Below are 13,466 nucleotides of genomic sequence, written 5' to 3' on the forward strand. Positions count from 1 at the left end.
TCAATTTGAGGACAATCATAAAAAATCTCCCTCATTTATTAATCTATAATAATAATAATAATAATAAGTGTTGAAGTGTTGTCTGTACTGCAAATAGACTTGAACTTTAGCAGCTAAATCATCCTGAAGATTAGATGCTTTCTATAATAATCTGAATGAACCTCATATTTCACGTGTCAGCATGATCCATTTTATTATAATTCTTTACTGTTTTCTAACCCACCAAACATCATTTCCACTGCATGAGGGGAACAGTTTTATTGTCGTTAACAAAGCGCACCTGAGGTCATCATACAAAGTCAGCGATGTTCATTTAAAAAGGTAGTTTGTGAAGTACAACAAGGTGAGGTTGTATTACAGGGGGATTGAGTTGTGATATGTCAATGTTACCCCCCCCAAAAACTAGAAATCCTCTACTTTGAGCCCCTCAAAGACGATGTGTAATTGGAACGCTGGTTGTGTGTTTGTTTACAGTCACTGGAGGTCAGAGTTCACTGGGGTCAGAGTTCACGACTGGTGTGTGTGTGCGTCCGTAGGAGCACTCCTAAATCATTTGCCTTTCTTCATCTTAGAAACCCTCTCCTTCCTCTTCTTCACGTGCTTGGGCGTCTTGTTTCTCCTCTTCTCTCTCTGCGCCTCTTTCGCTTGTTTCTTCACCTCCTTCCTGTCCGCTGGCGCTCCCTCTCCTCCTTGCTCCCCGGGAACGCCCCCTCCGCCGTCTTCCTCATCCTCCTCGTCATCCTCATCATCGTCGTCGTCCTCTGAACTGGAGCTCTCCTCCTCCTCCGCGCCCCCGCGGCCCTCCAGCAGGGCGGGGACCGTCTGGACCCCCGACAGGTCCTTCCTCAGGCCCGTCACGGTCTGGTACAGGATGTTGTCGTTCTGGACGTTCTTGCCCCCCGCCCCCTCGCCCTCCCCCCCCCCGCCCTCCTTCATCATCGTCGCCATGGCGTCCACGTCCCGTTCGTAGTGGCTCACCTCCGTCAGCGTGCGTGGGATGTACGCCCTCTTGAACACCTCCTCGTCCACGCTGTCCTGGCCGGTCCTCCCCCCCTGCTCCTCGTCCGTTCGTTCCGTCCTCTCGGAGGCGATGTCCATGGCCCGGTCCAGGTACGGCCCGATGTTGTCCTCGGTGACGGACGGGTCGGTGACGAACTCGAACAGCTCCCTCAGCGTCATCACCGCCACGTCGTACCTGCGGTGGGTTTAATTGATTCTTAGTAGATTGAATAGAACTTATAAAGCACAAAGAGCTTAAATTAATTGACCTATCGTTAAGCCACGCCCCAAAATAGAAATTGTCCAATCATATCACAGCAAAAGTCACTACAGGCAGAAAACTCTGACATATCTGATGGTGAAAAGCTTCTCCCGCCATTGTAAGTCACTGAATGTCATTCAGTCACGGTCGGTCAGTCAGTCACTGTCAGTGAAGAATTTGAGCGAGCGTTGTTTGTTTGTCTGAGTTTTCAAAGGGGGCGTGGCTTAGCGATAGCTCTATTGACCATACATACAGCCAACCATATTTTTCTCCAACATAGACGTACCTCTTCCGGAAGAAGTCGTTGACGTTGCCGCAGTCCTTGCGCAGGAACTCCAGGGCGTGCGGGTGGTCGTGCTCCACCGACTGCGACACGTCGATGATGAAGGCGCGGCCGTCGTGGTACAGCATGTTGTACTCGCTCAGGTCCGCGTGGACCAGCCGCGCGTCCCGGTACATGACGCGCATGTCCTGGATCACCTGCAGGTAGAGCTCGCGCGCCTTCGACTCGGACAGGTCGGCGTTCTTCAGCAGCGGGGCGGGCGTGCCGTCGTCGTGGCCGATGAAGCCCATGAGGAGGACGTGGCTGCGCAGCATCAGCGGCTCCGGGCTGGGGATCCCCGCCGTGCGCAGGCGGATCAGGTTCCTCATCTCCTTCTCCGCCCACGTGCGCACCATCTTCCTGGGGTTCCCCTTGCAGTAGCCGTGGCGGAAGCGGAACTCGCCGCTCACGTACTTGTCGCGGTCCTGGAAGTAAGGAAGTAAGGAAGGAAGGAAGGAAGTAAGTAAAGCTTTATTTATAGCACCTTTGGCTTTCATACAAGAAATGCAACTCAAAGTGCTTCACAACAGGAATAAACACATAAAGTGATTATAAAAACATATACAATAAGCAATATAAAAACATATACAAGCATAGAATGAATATAATATATATATATATAATGTATATACTGTATATGTTACGGTACATGTGGGAATACGGTACATGTGGGAAAACTAGGGTTAGGGTTAGGTGCTACGTCGATTTGGTACATGCTGGCATGTCTAACCCCAACCCTAATCCTAACCCTAACCCTAACCCTACCCCTACCCCTACCCCTAACCCTAACCTTAACCCTAGCACCCTAGCACCTAACCCTAACCCTCGTTTTCCCACATGTACCGTCTTCCCACATGTACCGTAACATATATATATATATATATATATATATAGAAGGTAGGGATGTCCCGATCCCACTTTTTCACTACCGATACCGATACCTGGGCTTCGGGTATCTGCGATACCGATACCGATCCAATATTTGTATACATTTTTTGACCCCTGAATAATAACAAATACCTCCCCAGTCCACACCAACAACAGTTAAATTAAAGACTGCCAGCCTTTATTAAAGCAACAAATGCAACGTGTTGTGGATTGGAACTACGGATCATAAGCTTTCAAATGATGCGTCATACATTGAAATCCGAAAAAAGATGACGAAGTTAGAGTCATTTGAATGTTGTTAGACGTCAGGCACATATGGGGTTAACCTCTTTGTAATGAAACCGGAAGCACACAGCGCTACGAACTATGAGAGCTTATGCACATTTTAAGCGCATATAGGACTCGCGTGAAGCATTTCTGCGACACGCGTTTCTGTTCACTGTTTTCATTCCCTCATTGCTTATACACATAAGTTTGACTGCGCATGGCAGTAGTTCAGCTGTCTCTTAGTCGCACTGGTGCGATTGAATGTATTTCCAAGTCGCACAGAAATATATTCACTCGCAAATGAAAACCAAAACAGTCGCACTATCGAGCCCTGGTCATGCACGTGACCACTGGCTACTACTGTTGTCGTCACTTGAGTGACACGCCAGATCGGGCATGCGGATCGGAGCCTTTTTTTTCTGGTCCGATCTGCGATCCAGCATTCAGGACCAATATCGTGGCGATATCCGATATCAGTATCGGATCGGGACATCCCTAATAGAAGGAATATTATATACAGGGTTCGAGTTATGTGGGAGCCAATGGGAGCTGAGCTCCCATAGAGATGGTCTGAGGCTCTCTGAGCTCCCATGAAGGCAGTAAAATCAAAAATATGTGGGGGTCGCTAATAATACATTACCACAACTATTATTTGATCAAAATGTCAATGTAATGAATATTATTTAATTTATATTATAAATATTGTAAAATAAACACGTTTTTCAAAAGAACTACGCGCACCATTAATCTCCTGTGAATGACAGTATGCCTTTGACTGCCTGCACTTCACCACCAAGACACCATGGGGCGCAGTAGAATATTGTGCAACAGCAAAAGGTTGATTAATCAGCTGTGCGGTAAACCGTTGGAACACACAGTGCACAGCTGATTAATCAATTAAACCAATAGAGTGAGACACCAGTTGCCTTTCAGGAAGTAGTGAGATCGTGCACCTAGCCTATTATTGAGAAGCAAACATTCATTAATTAGCTATACAGGAGTATATACATACAGTAGCTACCATGCCGCCCCAAAAAAGGCCACTGCTGCCGACCGGGTCATCAAGCCTAGAAAATGTCGGGTTTTTATCAAAGAAACCTGCTATGACACCTAACGTTAGCCCTGCTGCTACTACTGTTACTACTACTGCTGCTACTACTGAGGACTCTGCTACCTACTGAGAACAGACCACTCAGCCTACTGAAAACAGACCACTCAGCCTACTGAAAACAGACCACTCAGCCTACTGAAAACAGACCACTCAGCCTACTGAAAACAGACCACTCAGCCTACTGAAAACAGACCACTCAGCCTACTGAAAACAGACCACTCAGCCTACTGAAAACAGACCACTCAGCCTACTGAAAACAGACCACTTTGGGCTATCTTGTCTCCGTAAAGGTAAGGTGGCTTTTACTTTTTACTAACCTAGTGTACTAACCTAATGTATTTTTCGCTCCTTCTGTATAGCAAAAATAACAAAATTATTGGCCGAGATACATGTGTGACTATCGCTTTTATAGCTGTTGTTTCATGTGGGGCTGTTGATGTGGTGAAATGAGTAGCCTGCAGCTGTAGCGTCAGGATATGTTGGGATTTGAGGATGAGGATGATGTTTCTGTACCGGTACCGTTTTTAAAGTATCGATTTGTCACCGGTATCGAATAAAACCCAAACTGTACCCAACCCTAACTATATGTTTACATGCCCACTAATTAGCTAATTCATTTCTTTCATTTAGAGCTGAGGGGAGCAACAGAGAGACGGACAACAGGACAGCAACAGAGAGACAACGGGAGAGGAGAGCAATAGAGACAGAACTGAATGCACTGAACCTTTTTTTTATTCTTTGCATTATTAACACTGTTGTGTTATTGTGTTATTAAAGTGTTTAAGTGTTTTATGGTAAAGCATTATGAGTGGTGTGTGTGCAGGGTGCTCGTGAGTTGTATATTTTGGGGAGGGGGGAGGCTTGTGTATGGGGGCAGGGGGGTCCTCACACAAAGGAGTAGCCTAGGGCCACTGACCACCTTAATCCGCTACTGCCTATAGCTAATTAAAACTTGTAAGTCCCATCGCTGTGTGGGCATGATTCGCGCGTGCATGAGAACATTTCGCACTGTTATTTTGGAGACCCCCACAGAGATCAGCTTATAACTCGAACCCTGATTATATATATATATATAGAATTAATATAATATATATATATATAGAATGAATATTATATATATATATATATACATAGAATGTGTATATATATACGGTATATATATATAGAATGAATGTAAAAACCTTGAAGAGGAGGATGGAGGTCTTGTAGATCTTGATGGCGCGGCCCTGGCCGTCGGCGGTGGTGGCGTGGTAGACGTTGGCCTCCTTCCCCGTGCTGATGCAGCCGTTGATCTCCGAGATCACCCCGCGGTTCAGCATCTTGAACAGGATCATGCGGGTGCGCGGGTCCAGCACCTGCTCCACCGTGGCGCGGTCCGACTTGTCCTTCACCCGGCGCGCCTCCTGGTCCCGCTGGCGCTGCATGGCCGTGACCCGGTTGATCACGTTGTCGGCGTAGTCCAGGCGGTCCAGGTTGATCTTGTTGTCGAACTTCCGCAGGGCCTTGTCGGTCGGCGTCGACGACAGCTTCAGGGACTTGCTGCCGGGGGTCTGCCTGTTGGCCTGGTGGTGGTTCGGTCCGTTCCGGTTGGTGTAGCGTTTCGTCAGGTCCGTCCCTGACCCGCCCCAGTCCCACTCGTCGTCGTCATCGTCGTCATCTTCATCATCCTCGTCTTCCTCCTCCTCCTCCTCCACCACGTGCTGGTCATGTGATGTCACCGTGTCCGGGGTCTCTCCGTTGGTCTGATCCTCTGCTACTGTAGCAGGCTGTAGCTTCCCTTCCCCGGGCGGACGCTCTGATTGGTTCAGGCAGCTGTCGTCTGATTCGTCTGCGTCCTCGAACTGGCCTGGGACGACCTGAGCCATCTCCTGTTGACAAACAAACGAACCAACAACGGTTAGACTGCTGTAATCAATCAAAGTAATCAATAACATCTATTGATAGGCGGTAGCCGAGAGGTTAGAGAGGCCGGCTAGCAATCGGAAGGTCTCTGGTTCGATCCCCGCCTCAGGAGGCGAGCTTGCATGTGTCCTTGAGCAAGGCACTTACTTAACCCCTAATCGCTCCAGGGGCGCCGATTATGGCCGACCCTGTGCCTAGAGCAAACAATACCAAATTCCAACAATTGACTGACGTAAAAATAAAAAATAAAAAACTATTCCATTTGACTCTATTCGTGCTTGTTTGATATTACATAACATCTAAACAGAACATAGATCTACATGTCCCACCAACTGTGAACAATACATCTAGTCATCCTCTGTATTTATACCCCTCACAGCACCACTGACAGAGAGAGATAAAAGCTAAAACTTGAATATGACATATTATTCGCTATGAGAGACCTTCACGAGAAGCCACTGCAACAGCCATCGCAACACAAATCAACACATCGTGAGCTTAGAATGATAAGGTTCTATCTCCGTTTAGGGTAGTTCAGAGATATTGAGCGTCAAAGTTTTTACATTCCATTCTGTTTTGTGAGATGGAACCTTTGTATTTTATTAATTACTAACTAAAAAATGTCAACATTTTAAAAATAACACCACACAGGCATTAATATACACCTAATGGATCAGATTATGTAAAAAACTCAATTTTGACAAAAATGGAGATAGAACCTTATAATTCTAAATCAACACATGTCTCCCCAGTACAGTAAAGACATGACAGCTTTTACACACAGAGTCTAATGCTTTACTATTGTTATTTGTTATTTCAGCAGGATTTCCTTACCTCTATGAGCTTATATGAATTTGATCAACTCGTGGAACAGAAATCAAATATATATATATTTTCCCACTGGTGTCAAATCGTGTCTTCCACTCGCGTGTGTGTGTCAGTGGGAATATTCAGCTTCCGCTTTCCGTCAACTTGCAACACTCTATCACTTCCGGGGTCACTCTCCGCCTGGCCGAAAATGTCTGGAGAGAGATAATATTATAAAACCTGCAACATAAACCTTGTTTCCTCGCAACTCAAACACAGTACACTGTGGGTTGAAACACACAGGTTTGGTTTGTTATTGGTAAAGTGTAAATGGTACAATATGTGGCTGATATGTAACATTAATTTGAGGACAATCATAAAAAAAAATCCCTAATTTATTCATCTATAATAATAACCATAACCATAATAATAATAATAATCCTAATAATAATAATAATAACACCACCACCACCAACAACAACAACAACAACAACAACAACCGTAAAAGTGTTTCCGCCATCAACTTCAACCTTTGTCCTTTTCCAGACGACCACTTCCGGGTTCAACACTCCCCGCTTTGAGCCGAAAATGTGGAGATCTCCACATAATCTCAGTTAAATGTCTGGCGTCATATAACCCAACTAACTGTATGTATGTCGACTTAACCTGTCCGTAGATCAACCTTTGTGTTTGACGTGTTTTGCATTGACTTCTTTATTAGTTAGTTAAGCTGTAAAAGGTGTAAAAGGCAAAGTTGATCATTTGAGCGCCCAGAGAGAAAGATGTCTGCGGAGGAGGCGGACAGACAGACAGACGCGGGGGATGAAGAGGAGGAATGGCTCTACGGAGGTGAGAATAATAGTGATACATTTACATTTTTACATTTTTACATTTTTGGCATTTAGCAGACTGAATGAATGAATGAATGAATGGTCTTTATTGTCATTGATATAGTACAGGTACCATACAACGAAATTTGGGAGGGGGGGGCTCCCCTGGTGCTTGGAAAAAATACTAAAAACAAGAAGGGAAAAGAGCTGGTTTACATAAATAAAGGCTATGTACACTATCCACTATACTACTACTATACTATACAAATAAAACACTGTGCTGTACTCTATGCTATGCTATAAATGCAGACGCCTTATTCCAAAGCGACTTACAATCAATACATTTGAGTGCTAAGCATGTGAATCAACAGTCCACCATTCGTGGCAGGAAGAGTAATCTAGCTCAGGCCAGCTCAGCTCAGGCTCACTGATAGAAGGAAAAACCTTCTCCCTATCACCTTCTTCTAAAACCTTTTTATTTATTTATTTTTATTTTATTTTATTTTGTATTTAATTTAATTTAATAAAAAAATAAAAAACATTTTTTATTTTTTATTTTATTTTTATTTTATTTCATTTTTTTACTGGAAGAACATAGGTAAAGAAGAGGTAAAGAAGAGGGATGTTTCCATGCAGAAACACGTCCTAAAACGAGCCAGCTGAAACGTCTGCGTCTATATATACAGCCAGCTAACTCATGTCCAGCTCAAAGACTATAGGCATAATCTGTCACCTGTGTCCTCCCCAAAGTGTCAACGATTGAGGCGAAGAGTCAAATTCCTTTTCTTGTCTTTTTTTATTCTGACAGATGAAACTGAGACGAAAGAGGAGGATGAGGAGGCGAAGTTAAATGCTGCGGTCAGGTGGGTCATCCTGCGTGTTTAACTATGACCGTATGCACATGTACAGTGCCTTGCAAAAGTATTCACCCCCCTTGGCTTTTTACCTATTTTATTAAATTACAACCTGTAATTTAAACATTTAGACACTTAGATTGGACACAGGTAGACTTCATTTCACTAATTATGTGACTTCTGAAGGTAATTGGTTGCACCAGAAGTTTTTAGGGGCTTCATAACAAAGTGGGTGAATACATATGCACATGCCAATTTTCAGTTCTTTATTTTTTTAAATTCTTTTTTTATATATATATTTCTAATTTCATTTAAAAACTAACACTATTTTGTGCAGATTCATCAAATAAAATTCTGATTAAAAAAATGTTTAAATTACAGGTTGTAATGTAATAAAATAGGTAAAAAGCCAAGGGGGGTGAATACTTTTGCAAAGCACTGTATATGTAGCAGGGGGTGGTTCATGCTCTCCTGATGAGGTAGCCCAAAAAAAAGTGCTGCTCGCCGTGTGTCTGTGTGTGTGTCTGTGTGTCTGTGTCTGTGTGTCTGTGTCTGTGTGTTCAATGCATTGACTGCACTGTGTGTTTAAACTGGTGCAGTGTGTGTGTGCGTGTGTGTATTGTGTATCTGTATCTGTGAGTGTGTGTTCGATGCGTTGATTTCTCCGTGTGTCTAAACCCGAGCGTCCCGTGTCCTCCACAGTGCCCCGGCCGCCGCCCCCGCCGCTGCCACAGAGGAGGCCCCCGCCACAGGGAACGGAGTGGCCCCCCAGGTAAGACCCCCCCTGGGCTACTGAGTCTCACCTCATTATGACATCACCTCATTATGACATCACCTCATTATGACATCACCTCATTATGACATCACCTCATTATGACATCACCTCATTATGACATCACCTCATTATGACATCACCTCATTATGACATCACCTCATTATGACATCACCTCATTATGACATCATTTAAGAAACGTATAGTTGCCTCTATAACCACTGACGGACAACAATACACACAGAAAATCATAGAGGATTATACGTCTCATATATATCTCTCTTTCCTTCGTTCTTTGTCTCTCCCTCTCTCACCCCCCCCCCCCCGTCTCGCTTTCCCCCTCCCTCCCTCCCTCTCTCTCTCCCCCCCCTCTGCCTCTCTCTGTCTCTCTCTCCCCCCCCTACCTCTCTTTCTCTCTCTCCCCTACATCCCTCTCTGTCTATGTCTGTCTCTCTCTCTCTCTCTCTCTCTCCCCCTCACTCCCTCCCTCTCTCTCTATCTCTCTCTCACCCCGCATCCCCCTCTCTCTCTCTCTCTCTCCGCCTCTCTCTCTGTCTCTGTCTCTCCCCCCCCCCCCCCTCTCAGCCTGAGACCACAGCAGCGGAGGGGGGTGAGGGTGACGAGGACAGCGAGAGCGACAGTGATGACGATGACGACGATGTCCGCGTCACCATCGGAGACATCAAGACCGGCGCGCCCCAGTACACGTATGTGACCTGGCTGTCAATCAAACTCTGACCTGTCAATCAAACTCTAGGCTGGTCGTGCGTCTGGAAGTTGCGGTTCTTATCGTCCAGTCCGTTCTTTAATTTGTTCAAAGTGTTAAGAATGGAAGGAGGCGGAATGCTAACGTCTTGGTATTAATACAAGCAAAGGAATTAAATTGCACTTTTATTTATATTCATAATCGATGCTCCTGATTTCTATGGACAGCCTTGGTCGGACAGTGATGAGTTGAATACGCCGTTGTTCTTGTTGTTGTTGTTGTGCTAAATGCCTGTGTTGTTGTTGTTGTTGTTGTTGTTCAGGACCTATGGGGCAACTCCTGTCAACCTCAACATAAAGACAGCAGGCAGCAGACCCTACGGACAAGGTACCGCTGTTTGTGCTGTTTGTGCTGTGTGTCCCTCTGCCCCTCATGTACTGGTGCTGTGTCCCTCTGCCCCTCATGTACTGGTGCTGTGTCCCTCTGCCCCTCATGTACTGGTGCTGTGTGTCCCTCTGCCCCTCATGTACTGGTGCTGTGTGTCCCTCTGCCCCTCATGTACTGGTGCTGTGTGTCCCTCTGCCCCTCATGTACTGGTTCTGTGTGTCCCTCTGCCCCTCATGTACTGGTGCTGTGTGTCCCTCTGCCCCTCATGTACTGGTGCTGTGTGTCCCTCGGCCCCTCATGTACTGGTGCTGTGTGTCCCTCTGCCCCTCATGTACTGGTGCTGTGTGTCCCTCGGCCCCTCATGTACTGGTGCTGTGTGTCCCTCTGCCCCTCATGTACTGGTGCTGTGTGTCCCTCTGCCCCTCATGTACTGGTGCTGTGTGTCCCTCTGCCCCTCATGTACTGGTGCTGTGTGTCCCTCTGCCCCTCATGTACTGGTGCTGTGTGTCCCTCTGCCCCTCATGTACTGGTGCTGTGTGTCCCTCTGCCCCTGCTGTAGTGGGCTCCAAGCTGAAGGGGGTGGACCTGGAGGCCCCAGGCAACATCAACGGGGTCCCGGTGCTGGAGGTGGACATGGAGTCCTTCGAGGAGAAGCCCTGGAGGAAGCCAGGTGTGTGTGTGTGTGTGTGTGTGTGTGTGTGTGTGTGTGTGTGTGAGAGAGAGTGTGAGAGAGAGAGAGAGAGAGAGAGAGAGAGAGAGAGAGAGAGAGAGAGAGAGAGAGAGAGAGAGAGAGAGAGAGAGAGAGAGAGAGAGAGAGAGAGAGAGAGAGAGAGAGAGAGAGAGAGAGAGAGAGAGAGAGAGAGAGAGAGAGAGAGAGAGAGAGAGAGAGAGAGAGAGAGAGAGAGAGAGAGAGAGAGAGAGAGAGAGACTCTCTTTTGTCTGCGGTCTGTATTCCTGGTTTTGTTGCCTTAGTGTGTGTGTGTGTGTGCAGGTGCGGACCTGTCTGACTACTTTAACTACGGCTTCAACGAGGACACGTGGAAGGCCTACTGTGAGAAGCAGAAGAGGCTGAGGATGGGCCTGGAGGTCGTCACCGTCGGCTCGGCAACCAGCAAAATCACAGTTAGTGGCAGTTAAACTAAATCTCTCTCTCTCTCTCCTATCTCTCCCTCTCTCTCTCCTATCCCTCTCTCTCTCCTATCTCTCCCTCTCTCTCTCCCTCTCTCTCTCCCCCTCTCTCTCCTATCTTTCTCTTTCTCTCCCTCTCTCTCTCTCTTTCTCCCTCGCTCTCCCATTCTCTCTCCCATTCTCTCTCCCCCTCTCTCTCTCCATCTCCCTCTTCCTCTCTCTCCTATCTTTCTCTTCCTCTTTCTCTCCCTCTCTCTCTCTCTCCCTCTCCCTCTCCCTCTCTCCCTCTCTCTCTCTCCCTCTCCCTCTCCCTCTCTCTCTCTCTCTCTCTCTCTCTCTCCTATCTCTCCCTCTCCTACCTCTTCATTTGTCTGCCTCCATCTTTCCCTCCATATCTCCCTTTTCTCTCCCCCCCCCTCTCTCACCCTAACCATAACCTCCTTTATGCCTTTAAAGATATCCCTTTTAAACTGTCTGTCTATCTGACTATTTGTGAAAGACGTTAGTCTTTAAAGATAGCCTGTCTGTCTGTCTGTCAAAGATGTTATAGCCTTTAAAGATAGCCTGCTACTGTGGGTCTGTCTGTCTGACTATTTGTCAAAGGCGTTAGTCTTTAAACAGTGTTTCCTCCAGGATTTTTCACATTAGTGGCGGAGCCGTTACCTTTCGCTCGCATTTTTATTTTAATTTTTTTATGCATAATGCATAATGCATAAAACGCGCACTGGCGCTCAAAACAAAGACATAGTTTCACCAAAAACTAGAGGGTGGCAACAATTATAATTTCTTAAATAGCGGTTAAGTCATTAAAGCCGAGCAGGTGATTTTATATAGAAGGTGATCAAATACCAATATATCCTACAGCTGCAGCGGAACATGCGGAACGCGCATTACACACACACAGAAAGATCAATACGAAGTAGGCCTACATTAGAGTACACGCACAAAACCGGCTAACGTTACTCATTAACTGTTTACACAAGTAAAATCACAGTGTGACAGTCAGATGGAGCATTCGGTAAACAACAACAGCAAGGTAATGCATCAGTTGAGTTAAAGAAAACCAACTCTTACCTTTGAGGACACCAACATGAGCCCTGCTTACCCGTACCTCCGCCGTTCTGTTCGTGGTGATTTTAGAGGCAATAGATTATTTTTGCCCCGCGCATATTGCTATGAATAGTTCGAAGCTAGGTGCTTGCACGTTAGGTGCGAGAATGCTCGGTTAACCCATTAGCGGGAACATTATTTGTTTCACAAAATAGGCTGATTTAATTGACCATGAACATCAGAGACATACATTACGAATGTTCATTTAAAATACTCTATACTGAGCACTGGTATAAGAACATGAACCAGAGAACAGCAGTAAATGCAATAACCCACAGTCGTTGCTGATGATGTTGCATTTTCGATTAGGATATGGCAGCGGTTCCCAACCTGTGGGCCGCGGCCCACTGGTGGTCCGCGAGAGTACTGCTAGTGGGCCGCCAAATCATGGGCAAAAAAATTGTTTTATTGACGTTTTTCTGTTACAAAAACGTTTTAATTTTAAAAAGATAAAAAATCTTGGATTGAACAGCCTTGATGGTATTGTGTGTGGTGTGCGCCGATATTTCCATCCGAAAAGAAGAAGTCAGCTCGCTTCTTGATTGGCTACATTCCATCCCGGACTCGCGAACAGGGTTGCCAGATGGGATCGACATTTTCCACCCTAACCACAGTCTAAAACCGCTAATTCCACCAAAAAACCCCGAGCCCATCTGGCAACCCTAGTCGGGAGTTGCTCACACACATAAGGATGTTTGGTCGTATTGAACACATACAACATTTACGATCTTGGTATTTGATCACCTGCTATATAAAACATCGCCGCTCGGCTTTAATGGTTTAACCGCTATTTATTTTTAAATGTTTTGCCACGCTCCCTCTAGTTTTTGGTCAAATTACGTCATTGTTTTGAGCGCTCGTGCGCGTTTCATGCGCATGCACCAGGGTTTCCGTTAGAAAAATTTGGTGCCGGTCACGTGTCCGGGAAGATTTCAATTTGTCGGACAAACGGGAAAAATTCCAATCATAATTGCTTTGGACTTGATTAGTTGAATCAGGTGTGCTGGTGGTGGAACAGATCAAATATGTGGAGCGGCTGGGGCGCCCCGAGGAGAGGGTTGAGAAACACTGCTCTAGCACATCCAAAACACGCAGAACAATAACCTTGACTCCGGTCACTG

General features: G+C 46.1%; 2 protein-coding genes across 2 annotated transcripts in view; one reads left to right on the plus strand and one right to left on the minus strand.

Moving 5' to 3' along the window:
- Positions 1-243: 243 nt before the first annotated feature.
- riok1 (RIO kinase 1 (yeast)) lies at positions 244-6,672 on the minus strand. The gene is made up of 4 exons (XM_080533674.1): positions 6,586-6,672; positions 5,031-5,717; positions 1,548-2,008; positions 244-1,195 (listed from the first exon to the last, which is right to left on the minus strand). Exons 2-4 carry the CDS (start codon positions 5,712-5,714, stop codon positions 550-552), a joined length of 1,791 nt encoding a protein of 596 aa, XP_080389800.1. The 5' UTR covers positions 5,715-5,717; positions 6,586-6,672; the 3' UTR covers positions 244-549.
- A 475-nt stretch (positions 6,673-7,147) lies between these two features.
- The window catches only part of fip1l1b (FIP1 like 1b), a 14,146-nt gene continuing 7,827 nt past the window's right edge, over positions 7,148-13,466 (plus strand). The window contains exons 1-7 of the mRNA XM_080533673.1: positions 7,148-7,407; positions 8,197-8,251; positions 8,945-9,014; positions 9,600-9,721; positions 10,043-10,107; positions 10,667-10,777; positions 11,099-11,229. Coding sequence (XP_080389799.1) covers positions 7,341-7,407; positions 8,197-8,251; positions 8,945-9,014; positions 9,600-9,721; positions 10,043-10,107; positions 10,667-10,777; positions 11,099-11,229 — 621 coding nt within the window. The 5' untranslated portion in view covers positions 7,148-7,340. The remainder of the gene's footprint in view (positions 7,408-8,196; positions 8,252-8,944; positions 9,015-9,599; positions 9,722-10,042; positions 10,108-10,666; positions 10,778-11,098; positions 11,230-13,466) is intronic.

This window comes from Nansenia antarctica, assembly GCF_963989245.1.
Source record: "Nansenia antarctica genome assembly, chromosome: 6".
In the NCBI taxonomy this organism is placed as follows: domain Eukaryota; kingdom Metazoa; phylum Chordata; class Actinopteri; order Argentiniformes; family Microstomatidae; genus Nansenia; species Nansenia antarctica.

Coding starts and splice junctions, on each gene's coding strand:
- riok1 (XM_080533674.1), bottom strand. CDS start 5,714: ATGGCTCAGGTCGTCCCAGGCCAGTTCGAGGACGCAGACGAATCAGAC. Junction 2,009..5,030: donor CCTCCATCCTCCTCTTCAAG/GTTTTTACATTC, acceptor CCTTACTTCCAG/GACCGCGACAAGTACGTGAG. Junction 1,196..1,547: donor AACGACTTCTTCCGGAAGAG/GTACGTCTATGT, acceptor AACCCACCGCAG/GTACGACGTGGCGGTGATGA.